General features: G+C 37.7%; 1 protein-coding gene across 9 annotated transcripts; it reads right to left on the bottom strand.

Annotated features, from left to right (window-relative positions):
* Positions 1–4,153: 4,153 nt before the first annotated feature.
* LOC112285148 (uncharacterized) lies at positions 4,154–11,604 on the bottom strand. Of its 9 annotated transcripts, XR_016505259.1 has the most exons (14): positions 11,143–11,305; positions 10,629–10,843; positions 10,307–10,350; positions 9,783–10,074; positions 9,516–9,614; positions 9,072–9,175; positions 8,134–8,909; positions 7,748–7,870; positions 7,252–7,340; positions 6,783–6,983; positions 6,284–6,401; positions 5,973–6,122; positions 5,645–5,728; positions 4,856–5,417 (listed from the first exon to the last, which is right to left on the bottom strand). XR_016505259.1 is itself a non-coding variant. In XM_090253789.1 (13 exons), the coding sequence occupies exons 4-13, from the start codon at positions 9,948–9,950 to the stop codon at positions 5,340–5,342; spliced, it is 2,151 nt and encodes a 716-aa protein (XP_090109915.1). In that variant the 5' UTR covers positions 9,951–10,074; positions 10,307–10,350; positions 10,629–10,843; positions 11,143–11,509; the 3' UTR covers positions 4,856–5,339. The 9 variants fall into 9 exon arrangements, 7 of the variants coding, with proteins under 7 accessions (XP_090109976.1, XP_090109915.1, XP_090109932.1 ...); XR_016505250.1 differs by lacking the exon at positions 10,307–10,350 and having other exon boundaries at positions 11,143–11,284; XM_090253789.1 differs by having other exon boundaries at positions 5,973–6,401; positions 11,143–11,509.
* Positions 11,605–16,412: the final 4,808 nt, after the last annotated feature.

The raw sequence follows: 16,412 nt of genomic DNA, 5'->3' as shown, positions 1-16,412 counted from the left end.
ATATTTGTGATAGTAGATCGTTTCACCAAGATGGCACATTTTGTGCCATGTACAAAATCTATCACAGGTGAAGAAACAGCTAAGCTTTTCATTGATAATATCTATCGCTATCATGGATTTTCTAAAGATATCATATCGGATAGGGGAACTCAATTTGTGTCAAGATTTTGGAGGATCCTTTTCAAGATTTTAAAAGTGGACATAGAACTATCTTCGGCTTTCCATCCTCAAACTAATAGACAAACAGAGCGCGTAAACTAAGTCTTGGAGCAATATTTAAGTTGTACTATCAACTACCAACAAGATGATTGGACAACCCTTCTGCCATTGGCAGAGTTTGCTTATAATAATACGGTACATTCTTCCACACAACAAACACCTTTCTTTGCCAATTATTGCTATCATCCACGACTTGATACTTTTGATTTTTTAAAAGTTGATAATCCTGCAGCAGAAGATATGGCAAATCGGTTGTCAGAGTTACATGCAATAATGAAGACGCAATTGAAGGAAGCTCAAGAACAACAAAAAATAAACGCAGATCTATATCGTAAGGAGCAACCACAAATCAACGTGGGTGATAAGGTATGACTACTTTGTCGCAATATCAAGACTACTCGACCTTGTGATAAATTGGACTATCGTAGGCTTGGCCCCTTTTCTGTTTCTGAACAGATCAACCCAGTTGCATATCGGTTACATCTACCGGAGTCAATGAAGATCCATCTTGTATTCCACGTGTCTCTTCTTGAACCATATAAGACAATGGATATACAAAGAAGAAGACAAATGCCACCGCCTCCTATAGAAGTAGATAATAATGAAGAATTTGAGGTGGAAGAGATATTAGACTCAAGGCGACGCCGAAATAAGCTGAAATATCTTGTTCATTGGCACGGATATGATATTAGTGAACACACATGGGAGCCATCTAGGAATCTAGCAAATGCATGAGCTAAAGTCAAAGTTTTTCATCAACAACATCCATCAAAACCAAGATGAAAATCTCTCTTATAAAAGAGACAAGATTGAGGCAAGATAACATTCAATTTCCTATCCTTGTTTGTAACTTCTTTGCATTTGTGACGCTAATTAGATAGAGAGCCAACAACCAGCGGATTCAACTCAAGAACCTTTGTTTGCTAACCTGCTAGACGAGACATTACGATTGTCACAACCTTCAAGACGACGCAATCGAGATGAAGATCTTCAAGAACGACATGTTCTTCCTCGAACAGATGGTGAGATACAATGCGTTTGGTATCACGATTTGGGAAGGGACTCCCGATGTTTGGTGATTTTGCTAGAGGTAGGAATAACTCCTGATGGTGTTCCAAATATTCTATTCGAAAGAAGTTACGAAGGCCTCAACAATGATCAAATAACTGGGTGGTCTTCTCGCCCTGGTATGGAACACTACCATTGGTTGAGAGGCCCTATCAATCATCTTCGAAGAGAACAGAGATGAGAGTATGTGGCGAATACAATTCGTCGCATCATAGATTTTGTCAACATATGATGACCGCTCCTCGTGGAACTCGTCTCTAGAAGGGGGGGTAATGTTACAGCCATAATCATGTAAGCTAATAATTACATATAGAAATAGGTAGAAGTAAGTAAAAGTAGATAAAAGTAAGTTAATTCTATAATATTTAATATAGAAGTTTCCTAGAAACTTCTTAGATGCTACTTTGACTTCATAGGTGTCTTTAATTGACTTTTTGGATTAGAAACGTGGTCAACAAGTTGGCCATGTGCCACACATGTTGTTAGCTTGAAGATCAAGCTAACTATGTGGCCCACACGTAGAAAAACTTGCCTTGTAAGTCAAGGCATGTGTCTTACAAAGTCAACACATATTGGAGGTCCTATAGAACGTCGCCACTTAGCTCCTAGTTAGATAGTATATATAGAGACAAGAGTGAAGGCTTCTTCACTCTTGTCAACTTCTTTCTTGCTTCTAGTCCGGGTTCAAGAGTCTTTAGTTTCTTGTCTTGTGGCAATAGCCATTCTAGTTTCCTTTTTAATATACCTACTTGTTTATATTTTGACTTATTATATCGAGATAGCCTTTTTGTGTATATTTTCCCTCATCGAGTATTTGTCCTTGACAGAATCATATATTAGAACCCTCGGAATTCAAAACAAGGGTTCACCATCTACCCGGGGGGGGGGGGATGGAAAGAAAAAAAGGAAAAAAGAAACTCTAGAATGAGACCCAGCAACGAAGGAATTCAGTGAGTGATCTGGAAAGTCAATAGCAAAATGCCCCCTCAGCTGTCCACCACAAACACACACTCACTGGCACTTGCATTCCAGTTGTGGTTGAACCTTCCGGAGCCTATCCTTCTTATTGAATTCAATGAAGAAACACTGCATCATGGTTGTCAATTCTCTTCCCGGTACAGTGCGTGTGGGATCTGATTGTCTAGATGAAGAAGAATGGTGATGTCCAGCTGACGCATGGTAGACTGCAAAAGCAAGCAAGCTGTGGGGACACAAGCAGCAACTTGTCTGGTATTTCAGGAATCTAGCAGTAGGCTCCTGTCTGTGAGTAGACCAGATACAATAGAAAAATGGGGGCGCTGGAATGGATCTGTTGTTCTCTCTTGTGTGGGTACAACCACTGTGCGGGTTCCAGAACACTTGACAGCTACGTACTAGATAGATGTAAAGATTGATCGTACTGGTCAAACCTGCACGTTTTCGCTGCTGCTGGGTCCTCCTGTGAACCGGTGCACTGTTTTCTTAATTAGTTTCAGGTTTCTAGACAGATCATCATGGAACTTTTCTGGCCAGCTTCGACGCGGCTCCCCTTACTTTGTCATTATTTCACTCGGTTGTTGCAGGGTGTTAACACATGAGGGCCTCCATTCGTGGCTGGAACTCATTCCAGGTTTTTGTCTGTCGTTGATTCTGTGAAGGTGGGTTGTCAGTCACTAATTCTAGGCTTCCTGTGATGAAGCTTGTTTTGCACGCCTATCGCTTGCTCAGTACAGGTTAAGCTAGGAGTCAGACTCTGCTGGTGTTGCGATTCAGCTGTTTGGATTAAGCTCGGAGTTGAGTATAGGGTGTGATTTGAAGTATTGGGGTGAGCTGGAGAATCAGTCGTGCTTGTCGCTGTGACGTCGCGGCAATTTTGAACTGGACTTGCAGAATTGAGTAAGAGACGTGCATTTGGAAGACCTGCCGATCGCATTTCCGAAACTGCCGTTGCATTTGCAATGAAAACAGTTCTAATTTCTCCATTGGAAAAGTTTCCTTGAGCTGTGGTCATTTGAAGGCTGTTCACGTGTGGAGGATTCTGCTAGGGCAAACCTGCTACAAGTTGAAATTACACCACGAAGAACTCGCAGTGCAGGAAACCATACAGTCGGCGTTAGTTATGGAGATCATTGGAGTACGAAACTGGTTCATGGAAACAGCCCCACCTCAGATCATATCAGTTGGGAAATTATCCAGAGAAAGTAAGTATGAGACGATTCTCGAGGACAGCATTGTCCTAGCGTCGGAGTACTTGGGAAACGCTGCGAGTCTTGGAACATTAAGCGCCATGGCGCCAGCACCAGTAATCTCAGTGAAGAAGAAAGCATATGCGATCGGCTTAGACACTATCTGGGAGGAAACCATGCAATACGCCGAATACTTCGTGTTTGAGGCTGCCGATGTGATTCTAAGACCAGTGTTGGGAATACAACCCTGGGAGAGCATCTCCAAGCAATTTTTTGCATCTCCTCCAAGCAGCACCATCAGCTAGAACCTGTCCCTTAATACGAATTGTCAACAATTTGTGAACATTCCCAGTATAGCTTGAATCGATTTAACATCAGACGCAGTTAGCCCTAATTTTTGGACAGCTGAGAGAACATACTTGAATTCGAGTGTTGAACAAGAGCTTTCAGAACTGACAATGACAAGAAAATCATCAAAGTGCCGTGCATTCTGAGGTGAACGAGAATCAGATCATTTGAAGCATTTGTTGTTGGCATTTGTGAAGGGTACTTCATGTTTGGGGTTGCATTCAACATTCTGCGAGATGGGAGATTTATAGTTTGTTAGAACTGCTTCGCTAATTGAGCTGTAAATCGTCAGCTGTTGGGAGTACCTCTGGATAGAAATTTTTTGGATATTCTGGATCAAGCTTGAGAGGAGCAGCTTTCCCAAGCTCGTCCGTCGTCTCAAGAAATGTTCGATTGATCTCCTACAATATGCAGCACAGTGCCTTTTTGAATCCTGCAAGTGCTTTGGACCTTCTCATCTGCATCCAGTTCATCAAAACATTAGCATATAGTGATTGTAAAGAGGACTCTGTAACCCTGACTGTTGCATTTGAAAGCACTTGGTTGTCTCCTCTGGTTGACTCCAATGCTCATGGAGGTCAAATTTGAAAAGAGCCAGAATTTGTTGAAATCCGTTGATGCTAACAAGGTTCTAACAAGAGGATGGTTCTAAAAAACACGTATTCAGAAATCCTCAAAGAAAAAAACAATCTACATGTAAAAATATATATTGTTTCAACTCACTAAAAATTGTCATTGGCTGAAAATTTTGGGCATAGTTGTTTTTATCCACAAGTAATTCGGCTAATAAGTTTGCGAAACAAATTGGAACTGAAAGGTGGCTCCTGAAAGTAGACATCATTTTCAGTTGTGGATAAACAGTTAATGAATAGTGGGTGTTAATACTTTTTCGTTACTTTCTGGTAAAGTGTAATTTTTTTAATATTATTTCTGCCTCCATTGTGTTGACAAAGTTGTCTGTGTAACATCCACACAAAAAATTCAATCCAAGATGATTCACACACACACAATGGGTGTGTGTAGTTCTTAATTCATTCATATATTCCCTCTATTGCTTCTGTATGAATCATTCTGAAAAGACAAGATGTGTTAAATACTTTGTCACACTCCTTGTCAAAACAAGTTTCATTTTTTGTGAAACGTTCACAACTCTTATCAACTCTAGAATTCTTCTCCTCCCTCAATTTCAGTCCCGATTGAAGTGCTACGTTCACATCGGTTCTAGTCTTGTATAGTAATGTAGATTTGACATTTTCTCAATTCCAAATCTACAATTTTCCCATTAAGGACCATCCATAATACACGATTCTATTTTGTTATATACCCAATTAAAGTATGAAAGTTTTAAATGGACTCTCCTCATCTAAATGTGCGACAAAAATCAAATGGCTAAACACACTTTCTACCAATAGGGTAATTACCCTTCAAGCCAGCTCTTTTGGTACATTGTGTCTGAAGCATGAAGCTCTACAAGGAAGAATCAAGGTTTTAAAAAATCCTAAATCAATGGGAGGACCTCCAAAGCCCTAAGGGCTTCTGTCAGCCACGAGCTGAAACCTTAACGGACCTTGGTTGCCTGGAAATCGATCTCCTCTCCCAAGTGACACGTTTGGAGGACTGAAACAAGTGGCGGGGATTACTGTTAGCACCTAAATCCCATTAGTTTGTAGTGTTTTGAGCACCAGGTATGAAACGCTGGTGTAAGATTGCTACCCTTCACATTTATACATCACCATGTATTCGTACAAGCGATTCTAGTTTGCTACTCCCAGGACGAACACAACACACAAATCTGGGAAGCAAATAGTTTCGAAAAGCAGATTACACAGTCGTGTTCTCTTTACCTGGTCCCGGTACCGTTTCCGCAATTTGACAGCTGTATTCACACAGCTGTGCACTTTGAACTCCATGTCCATGTTATTAAAGATCTGCATCAAGAGTCGCATGACACAAAAATATCGCGAAAAGACAAGGAACCTCGATTTGTTACGACAAGAACAAGTATTGTATTAACTAAATGACTAAGACTGCTCCACTGGAGAGCCCGCCTCGACGCAGTTCAGCTTCCAATAAGAATAGTGTTACTAAAACATGACAGCTTACTATTACCTTACAGTGAATTGATGGAATGTATGTAAACGTAGACTGGCTGCAAGTTTCACAAGCACTAACCTTGATGGCATCATCCATAGATTGCAGCTTCTCCATGAGCATGCCACGATTTTGCTCCATAATAGCAGCGACACAAAAAACAGAAATATCTTGGTCACCATCAGGGCCCGACAGACCTATATTGGTGGAATTCAGGCGGTTTCGATTTATCTGCCACAACCTTCCAGGTCTCAGCCCACAGAAGGATCGTCTTTTTGCAATAGTTCTCCACCTCACTGAATCTAAACAAGGTGATCCAGATGAGGCCCTGTGAAGCCTTTCTGGACTTGGAGGGGTTAAAATGTCCGGAAAGGAGTCTCTACAAGATTCACCTTCTTGCAAAGGATAGATTTTTGTAGGAGAATTAAAATTAGGGAGGCGCAGCGCTTCTAAAGAATGATACTCAAATGCCCATGCTGTCGCTTGATGGAAATCAGCTGCCCACATCATCTATTATACACACACCAAATCAATGTAGATCTGTCAGTCCAAAGCCTTAATAAATCTGGACAAAACAAAGTACTGAATCCGTCGCTACGTGTCGCCAGAGATTTTGTAAAATTAATCATAGCTTAGGATTGTAATAGTACGACACACTAGCTTCTTCCAAAAAACAGACTTTATCGTCACGATAGAACAGAGCCAGTTAGGTGCTAAGAAACGACCCAGGACCCTTGGGTTGGTCGCCAAGGTACTGGGATAGCTAACATACATCCCCCACTGTTTCACGCCCAAATGTGGTTTCAGATATCGTAAAAGAATACCAACGTAACGAAGGTCCTGGATTAACAATCGTGAAATAAAGTGGCGAAGAAGGTGAGTAGTCCGAACCTCCCACATGTAGAGAGCTTCAGCAATTGAGAGCTCTCGGCGAAAGAGAACAAGTAACATGCGAAAGGCGAAGAGGAAATTGTCAGCTCCCACTAAAACAAGATGTTTTAGCATGTCTGCGTCCGTCACCTCTAAAATACTGGACATAGCTTCCAACTGCTTCATCACCCTTACTGGCCCCTCCATTTGAAAATTATCTCTCTGCAAGTTTACCCCAAGCACTAAGAACAAAGGTTTCTTTTACAATGAAACCAAGAGAAGCTATGATGAATCAACACAAAGTGTACCCACATTGAACACCTACTTAAGTAGCTAACGAATCACTTCTGTCTATTTTAAAGATCCAATCAATCACTATATTATCACTGCTTCACATCTATGACTACTTTCTCATGCACATCTTGTGTTCATCACCAAAATATACAGAAGATTCCCACCAAAGCTTAGAGAAGGCAGGTTAGTCTCGTACCATTCTTTTAAGGAGGCTTTCAAAGCACCAGAACGCATCGGCGTCAATGTCAAACAACACAATGAACGGTGACAGTAAATCACTCATGCCTACAATCAATCCCCAACCAGGTCCTGTCAGGTGAGGCCCTCAACAGTCCCATGGCTTCACTAAAAACCTATTACTAATAGTACTGCCCGCACTGCATATTAATTCCCAGGCAACTTGGTGAATCACAACAGCACATGTAAAAGCTACAAGAGCTGGAAGCTATATACGTCTCCTCGTTAGCAGTAGACTCGATGAAACGATGTTTCTAACGGACTTGAGGAGCAAGAAATGTAATCAGGATAAGCGTCTTACATTTTTTTGTCATGAAATAAGCAAGCTTAGCTTCACACTATCTAGCTCAGAAAATTTGTAGCTGGAGATTATATTAAAGTGCATCCTCAATAAGACTATTTGAATAGAGTTCTTCTAGAAAGGGTAAGACAGATGCCAAGAGTTCGAACAATACCTTGACAGTATCCAGTGTCAGGATCGACCCAGGCATAGACAGCCAAAATGTCTGACATGCGAGCTGAATTTTTGCCCTCATTGTAAAACTCTAAATGCCTATCTGTTCGTACCACGTCCACAACTGAAACAACAATGATGATAAACACATCAGCTAGGAAGCAGAAACGATGAAAATCCATCATTCACTACATTCCAGAAAAGATTTTTATTTCTTCTGGTTTCGGTCAGGTAACAAGTATAATGATTTTCTCCATTTCCAAGTGAACATACTTGTGGCTTGATGGAACAACAGAATAGATTACAAGAACAATCGTCGTTACTTTGAGAACTGGAGACATCTACTCACGCCGTAGGTGCCGAAAGTTTAAATAGGAAAGCACTTACCAATTCTGTGGAGAGTCCATAGCCAGTTGGTAACCTTCTCCGATCCTCCAGACAATCGAGGGCCTGGCACAGTGTCAAGATCTACGGACTTCAAGAAAGTTGAATTCCTTTCGTCCTGTTCCGATGACAAATCAGTCATCCCTCCTCTCTGCCCTTCTACTTCCATTCTCCTCAAGGTGGACTCCACATCACTAGCAATAGGAGTAGAAAATATGCTAGGGACAGGGACAGTGTTTTGAGATCTCTCTAGTTCGTCTTTGGCAATGTCACCGTTTTCTTGTCTAAAGCCTACGCTCTCAATTGATTTCTGATCGACTTCTGTTGGAGTTAGCATTTTGACAAGTCCTGCTCCAGGCCTCTGCTCAGAAGCAACCACTTCACCTGGTAAAGGCTCTTGGAGCCTGAGATCATCGGAAGTAAAAACTCCTTGCTGTTCCATTTGGACAGGTAAACCATCTCCAGTCCTCTCATCTCTGTAAGATTCTTGGACTATCGAGTTCAGATTTTCAGTCCCAGCCCCTGGTGCACAACTCTCATTAGAGGCTTCTAAATTAGACCTGCGATTTTTAACGGAAGTCTGATGCCGAGCTTTGGAGTGGTTTTTGAAATCGTCAACAGGGATTGACTCCACTAATGGAACATCTTCGTCGTCCCCATTGCCGTTGGATGTAACACGGACATCCATTAGCTTAGAACCAACTGTGTACGCCAGAGACCCTGTTCCAACGCTTGAGTGCATCGTTCGACATTGTTCAAGTAGTTCATTGTACCTCTCCCTGATAACGCAGAGCATTTCCAAGTGTGATGTTTAGCGACATTCATAGCCGTATTCGTCCACATGCACAATAACCAAATGCACAACCTTATCTGCTTGTTCTTTCAAGAATAAAAACATTTGAAACTCCAAAAAGTAGATCAGGAGATTCAGAATCATAAACCTGCGAGCCTGACGAACTCGCTCACGGTAAGCCAAAGTGGTTCCCAGTTCATAACAGCCAAGCAAGAACTCCCAAACTTCGGCTCTAATGGAATGATCCACACCCTAATGCACGTCACCAGCATGTCAGATTCAGCGTATTACCAGAGAGGACTCCAAAACTCCTTATTTTTAGGTCAACAACTTGAGTCGCGAGTACTTTGTTGCTATAATAAACAATGTTATCTTAAATAGAAGCCATTTCAAGTGTATCGCAATGCCAAACCCCGGCAGGAAGTTTCAGAAGCAGGAACTACTCCAGAAAGTATCCGTTTTGAAGTTAACTGGGGTGCTCTCGCAAGCAAATTTACTGAAACATGTTTCAAATCTTGTGAACATTATTTACCTAAGGGTTACCATCTCCCACGTCAGAGTTGGCAGGAATCAAAAACATAAAAAGACTTACCCCTTTCCTAATTATCTTCAGGAGCTTATGGAATCCAACTGGCCTGCCTTCGAGGTCAAATGCCGCCCTCCACTTCTCTGGCCTCAACTTTTGAGTTGGCTGTGCAATAAGCCATCATCCGATCAGACATGCTCGCGGCCGAGGCAACACATTTAGCGGTATCAAAGCGGTGCATTAGCTCAAGAGTCGACAGCAACATTTACTAAATTTAATATTGGTGATATATCAATCCTGCCACGCACAAAGGATGCAGGGGAAGGCAAGCACCTTAGGACGGCGGCTTGGCGGGATAAAAAGCATTGATTTAGGAATACTAGGAGAGGGACGTTCATTCTCCTGCTTTTCAAGGCTAAAATCACCCTTTTTAAGCTTCTTACTTGTGGTCACAGCCTCGCAACAGCTGAATCCACCTTTGTTATCCCAATCTAAAGACATCACACCGTCCTCTAGCACACCTCCTTCAAAGCTTAATCACAAGCCCACTGTTTTGTGCGCGAGCTAGCTTCCCATAAACTAACAATTATTGACTTTCCATTTCTTCACTGATGCCATCCGGACTCTGCAATGAGTACAAATATATTTCTTTGAAATGTTCAAAATTTAGCTTATTCTTTCAGAGGTGATGGGATTAAGTTATGCTTTCCGTCAATGGGCCCGAACGGTTAAGAATAAAAAAATCTGAACACTGCCAATCTAAATACCGTCAATTCCATTGCATCCTCCAACCATATCTCGCAACTTTTTACAAGCAAGTTCACCTGACCAACTCAAATACACTAAATAGAATTCACCTTTACAACAAGCTGGTGGGTTAAGCAACACAGGCCATCTCTCCCTGTATGATTGAAGAGGAACTATTTCAGTCATGAAATCAAATCGGCTGTCAAAGTATCAAATTTGACACAACAGAGAGAAGGGATAGAAGAAGAGGAATGATCCATCCTACTTGTACAGCACACTACGAATTTGGTCTCTAACATTGCAAAGCATTGAAGAAGGACGACCTCGAAGCTTCGGTTCTGCCAATTGGTAGGCCTCACACCTTAGGATCAGAAAAAACCAGGTTTTAGGGGAATCACAGACATCCTCTACATTCCTGAGCTCTACAAATACCATTTCGCAGTGCCGGAACTCTCTCCAAATTTTCGAATTCATTCACGCCCTCAGGTGTGCATGCAAGTCCTGCAACCAAGGCGCTCCCAAAGCAACCAACCCTAATTTCCTCCCTCCCTCTCTTCTTCTACACATCCTTCCCTTCGCACGTGGGCTCCGTCACCATCTCTGATTGCCAATGCCACGCATCCGGAAGAGCACGAGGTTCAACGCTGCTGCAGGCGAAACAGGACACCAAAAGTATGGTGAGCATTGGCGGGGTAGTGTGGCCAGAAAGCAACATCAGCAAAATGGTAGGGTACCCCCCCCTCCCTCCCCCCCCGCCAGGACACAGATGCAAAAAAACGCACAGGAAAGGTACAACAACACTATTCTACATCACATCGAATCAGCATCAATTTACCCTCCAGCAGACGGAAATCAGCAATGACAAAGGCCAACCCCCATGAATGCCCTGCCATCACTGTTGCAATCTCTACGCCACAAGGAACCATCAGCTTTATGATTCACTCACATCGGCGTCACCCCCCGAGCCAGCCCGGGTCTTCCCGTCTCCTTCTACTCCTCCTCCCCTCCCTTCCCTTCCCTCAAGTCATAGATTCACAATCCCCCAATATCTCATACCACCATCACATTATACTTCTTCACACAGTGCTGGCAGCAAAAACATCCAGAAATCCCTCGTTGAAACTCGTGCAGTTCTGCCATGGCTGCAGAGGTCATTGCAACAAGTACCCTGCACAAGATTCCCTCCTCTTTGTAAGTTGGTGACTGTCGAAGCTTAAGCTAACCGACCCACTTCCTCTAGTGCTTTTTTCCCATGCCCAACATCTGCTTCAGAAGCAACTCTCAAAAACCACTTTCAATCTTTTTCACTACCCATCGCAATCCTGTTCCACCATTTCCTCTCCCACCCTCCACATCTTTAGTCTTCGAGCCCTCCTCCCTTGGCTTTCCCTCAGTCAGTCAAGTGCAGTGTTGGAAAAGCAACTAAAAAGCGCAAGAAATTCAGGGTCAAGGACATGAAATCCAATTGCATTCTCTGTGTTGACATTCAGACAAGAATATTAGCTATTAATGAGCATGTCCCATAATAGCTGGCCTGGCTTGAGGTGGGTGGACCTTTCCATAGCCCTGAAATGCATGAAAACATTTGCTATTCTTAAAGCCCAAGCAGAACAACACCATCCTCTCCCTCCCTTGTATCTATCTGTCCCCCCCCCTTTCCATGTCTCATTTTTGCAATTGCATTTTGTTTCATGTGATGTGGGTTTATTCTTACTAAATATGTCGAAAACCAAAATTTAAAAAATAGACTAATATGTATATTTAAAGAATGTCCACTGCATACATATTGGATAAATAGTACAAACTCTTACGTAAAAAGTTATGATACTTGATATTACATTCTTGTGGCTGATTATTGTAGTTGCATTTTTTAACTAACAGCACTTATTGAATAAATCTGCATAACTTTATCAACTATAAATAATTCAGAACTTAATATTATAAAAATAATAAATGGTGGGTCAAATTTCAAATTGCTTATGTCAATTGTTGTACTTATGTAAATAAGTGATTTTATGCTTTGTCAAAGGAACAAAGTGCATATTTTGACAGTTATCATGCTGGATTGTAAATTCATGCATATATGATTATGACTAATATGTATAACCTGCAAAAATTATATAAAAAAACCTCACTACAAATTCGACACTAATCGTAAGATTATTCAATGATTTAATTATGTCATTGGCAAGAAGTAAAGTCTAATTATTTAATTTTATAGCCTTTTCATATTCATGAGTTATTTCTATGCCAAAGTGATACAATCCATAAAATATATGAGTTCAAGTTTTTTTTTTCTTTTTTTTCTTATACAACATCACATGTGATAGAAATTACTTAAATATGTGTATTTTTTGTTGTACTTATTTGTGAAAAGTAATAACCTTTTTTAATTTTTAGTATGGCTAAATATACTTTAAAGTCTAAAATGTTTTAATTTTTTTTTTATGCAACAAGCACATCTTTTCAAGCTAAACACCTTAAAATACCAAAAAATAAGTTAGTAATTTCGAAAAGATCAACTTTAACCATAAGATTTGGTTGGTGATTTTTTAATCTTTTTATAATTACATTTTGGGTTACTCAAGTATTTTGGAAAAAAAAAGAAAAAAAAGAAAAAAAAAAAAGAAAAAAAAGAAAAAAAAGAAGGTAGTTTGAACAACACAACCTAAATAAGAGGTGAAGGTTTAAAATGTGCAAAGCCATAATCAAATTAGATAAGAAATTGAATTTGTCTCTTATACTATGAAATCATTGCAGAAAAGTTCAATGTTGATATTATATGTGCATTCCGTATATAACATGGTGCTTGGTGACTGTTAACAAGATATTAAAGATGCCAAGTTAATAGTAACAAAAATAGAGTTTTACTTAAACGAATTTATAGAATTCTATTATGTTAATATTATTCATACTAATTAAAATATTTTAAATGCTGTGTCCAATAATTTTCTGGATAAAAATATTAGTATGCACTTTGAAATTTTATTTCTTGTAAAAATAATAATAAGTTGAGTAGTTGCCTAATTGACGCCCTAAGGTGGTAATTGGCACTCAAATTGTAATTATTGACAGGCTAGGACTATTTTTCTAAGGTCCCAATATACTTAAAAGTCTTTGACAAAAATAACATTGTACAAGTTATTGTTAGCATACTTTTCATAAGCATATTTTTATTAATTGATAAAAATAACTATATATACTAAAATTTTATAATAGTTTTATAAAAAAATAATAATGATGTTTTATTTAATCAAATTAGATATGTCATCTTCCAAATTAGTCACATACAAGAGTTTGGAATGTTTTGATCTTTCAACATTATTTGAAACTTATCAACATTGATTGTGCATAATTTTCTTTAGTTTGTATATATATATATATATATATATATACATACATACATATATAGGCACATATATGGTGGATCTCTATTTGTGACCTATATTTTTTAAAGATATATACACAATTATATTATTTTTCCATCTAAAAATACTTTGAATGTATTGAGAGAGAATGCCAAAAAACAATTCTTTGATCTTCTTCTATAAATGAACTGTTTGCATTTATACAAAATTATTTCTTATAATTTATCAGTAAATCATACTTCTACATAATTTTCACTAGATGTTATTATTACTATTTTCCTACCTTCAAAACCATTTTTTTGTTTTTTATAATCTTTAGTTCAAAATAACATACTTTCAAAAATAATCTTGATTTTGTTTGTTTCAATCAAAATGATTTAAAATTCATATTGTTAGATGACAACAAAATTCATCTAACAATATGAAATTTTAATACAAAATCAAGAAGGATTTCTTCTAAACCTACTAATTAGTAATAATAATTTAGTGCATATATATATATATATATATATATAAAGAGTTGTTAAAGCTATACTTCTATGTTGTTAATACAACACCCTTCTTAGATTCTCATGGTTAATGTGGTCTATTCTTAGACAACATCACTCTACCTCATATATTATACTCATGAATATAGCTCAATGCGCCATAGTTTGATCATCATATTCCAAAATGCTATGAATTTGACCTTCTAGGAGTGGCCACAACCTACATCATCATTGCAATATAGAATTGTCATTGTCATTACCTTGTTGCAAAATCCTTCTTGATTTTGTTGCCTTCTCTTTCTTTAACAATACTGATGTTATTTTTTTTATATCCATAATTCTCTATTTGGTTTATGTATTCAATTCTCTATTAAGATTCTTCTTCTAATTTAGGTATTCAACTTCATATGTAGTTGATGGTGATGGCATCTTGGTCCAAGCAAAATATCCTTGTATAATACAAAGTAACGTCATAGTATTTATTGTAGATGATTTTAAGCATCATTGGATACATGTGTAATTGAGTAATTACAATTGGGCATGTGGTCTTTTTGATATAAGGTTTACAAGAATAGTTTAATTTTTTTATCCATGTAATAGGATTTATAGTACAAGTATTTATTTCAAGTATAAATTAGAGACATTATAAGACCACTCATACCATATTTTGCAAAGATTTGGATAATATTTGAGGCATGTAAGTCACAAATTTAAAAAATAAAACAAAATAGCAAGTTATTATTTATTGATTTAGTTTATACTAAAAAAGTTTAGTAAATTAAGTCCTTGTAATGCATTGTTGCATCAATACCTAAATTACAAAACTATGTCGAAATTCTATTTACTATTGTTCAATGGTCTCTTATTAATTATCTTGTAAAGCATTATAAACTTATCTAATATCAAAATAATCTAATCTCTCTTTAAAAAGATGTTTGATATTCTTCAGAGCTTAGACTAAAACTTCTTTGTATTATATATCTCAATCTTGTATGAAACTTGAGCACCTCAATTTTTATTCTAAAAGATGACAAATTTCTTTAAGAAAAATTGCCAAATATTGCCTATAATTTTTGGCAATCATAGCTTGTATACCAATAGTGAAAGTAAATCTAATTAAAAGAAATTCTTAGAATTAATTCATATTGATTAATAATGTTAAAAAAATGATTCATTATCTTTTAATCATTAAATTAAATAAAATCAAAAGAATTTATTTTATATCATGTGGATAAAAAAAAAAACTCAAATATCTTTTTATTATTTTTAAAAATTATATGACCATCTTAAAATACACATATTAGCAACTCTACCTTCTCTTGTAAAGTCTTGCTAAGATTCATATATATTGCTCTATATCATATAAGTTGGTTTTCTTTTCTAAGTACTTAAATCAAATATGGTAATGTAAAATATGTCTTAATGTTATGTCCAACTTAGTCACATGCCTTATATCACCTTTGTTGCCTCCTCCAAAACCTCAAATAAAGAAGAATTTTTTTATATAAAAGATTGCAATTAATTATAATTCAATGAATCATGAGATCATTTCCTAGAACATTAGTTATTATGCTTATTTAGAATATAATATTACTAGGTATCACAGACATATATATATTTATCACAATAATTACTTATATGATTAGGTAGAACTAAGTAAATATAGATTAATTTTATAAAGTCTTCTAGAAAAGCTTTCTAGAAGCTTCATAGATGCATTTTTGATTTTAGATGTGTTTGTAGGTTAGAAACTTGGCCAACAAATTAACCACGTATTGGTAGCTTATAGAATAAGTTACCTCCTTGTAATAGCTTTTGGAACAAGCTAATTATGTTGCGCATACATAGGTAACTTGCCTTACAAGTTAAGACATATTGCTAGTAAAGTCAATACATATTGGGGATCCTATAGAATATCGCCATATAGCTCCTAGTTAGAAAGTATATATAGAGGCAAGAGTGAAGCCTTCTTCACTCTTATCAATGCCTTTCTAGTCTTTAGTCTTGTTTTAAGACTTTTTAGTCTTCTTATTTTTGGTAATAGCCATTCTAATTCAATATTATATCATTGTTGAATGACTTTCTAGTTCTTTTTAATGGTACAAGAGTGTATTAAGGATTTTCTTCCCTCAAGATTCATATCCTTGATGGTTTGAGAAGAGTGCTAACTTATTGTTTTTGTCTTATTTTAGAAGTGAGTAGATTATTCCACTTCTATTGTTGTATTTTGAATGTGGTAGACTATCCATCTTTAAAGAAAAAATCTTATTTTTAAACATTGATTTTTTCCTTAAAAGAGGATAAATTATCTCTCTTCATAGAAATTTTGATTTAAGATTAGAATTTGTAGATTATCCTCC

This window comes from Physcomitrium patens, chromosome 1 (assembly GCF_059467195.1).
Source record: "Physcomitrium patens ecotype Gransden chromosome 1, ASM5946719v1, whole genome shotgun sequence".
In the NCBI taxonomy this organism is placed as follows: Eukaryota; Viridiplantae; Streptophyta; class Bryopsida; order Funariales; family Funariaceae; genus Physcomitrium; species Physcomitrium patens.
This window is presented reverse-complemented; position numbering and strand designations above follow the sequence as displayed.

What these genes read in the sequence shown, in the direction of transcription:
- LOC112285148 (XM_090253806.1), bottom strand. Translation starts at nt 9,950, where the DNA reads ATGTCTTTAGATTGGGATAACAAAGGTGGATTCAGCTGTTGCGAGGCT. An exon ending in CGCCAAGCCGCCGTCCTAAG is followed by an intron (nt 9,615 to 9,782) that starts GTGCTTGCCTTC and finishes CTTATTGCACAG; the next exon opens with CCAACTCAAAAGTTGAGGCC. An exon ending in AAAGCCTCCTTAAAAGAATG is followed by an intron (nt 6,984 to 7,251) that starts GTACGAGACTAA and finishes GTAAACTTGCAG; the next exon opens with AGAGATAATTTTCAAATGGA.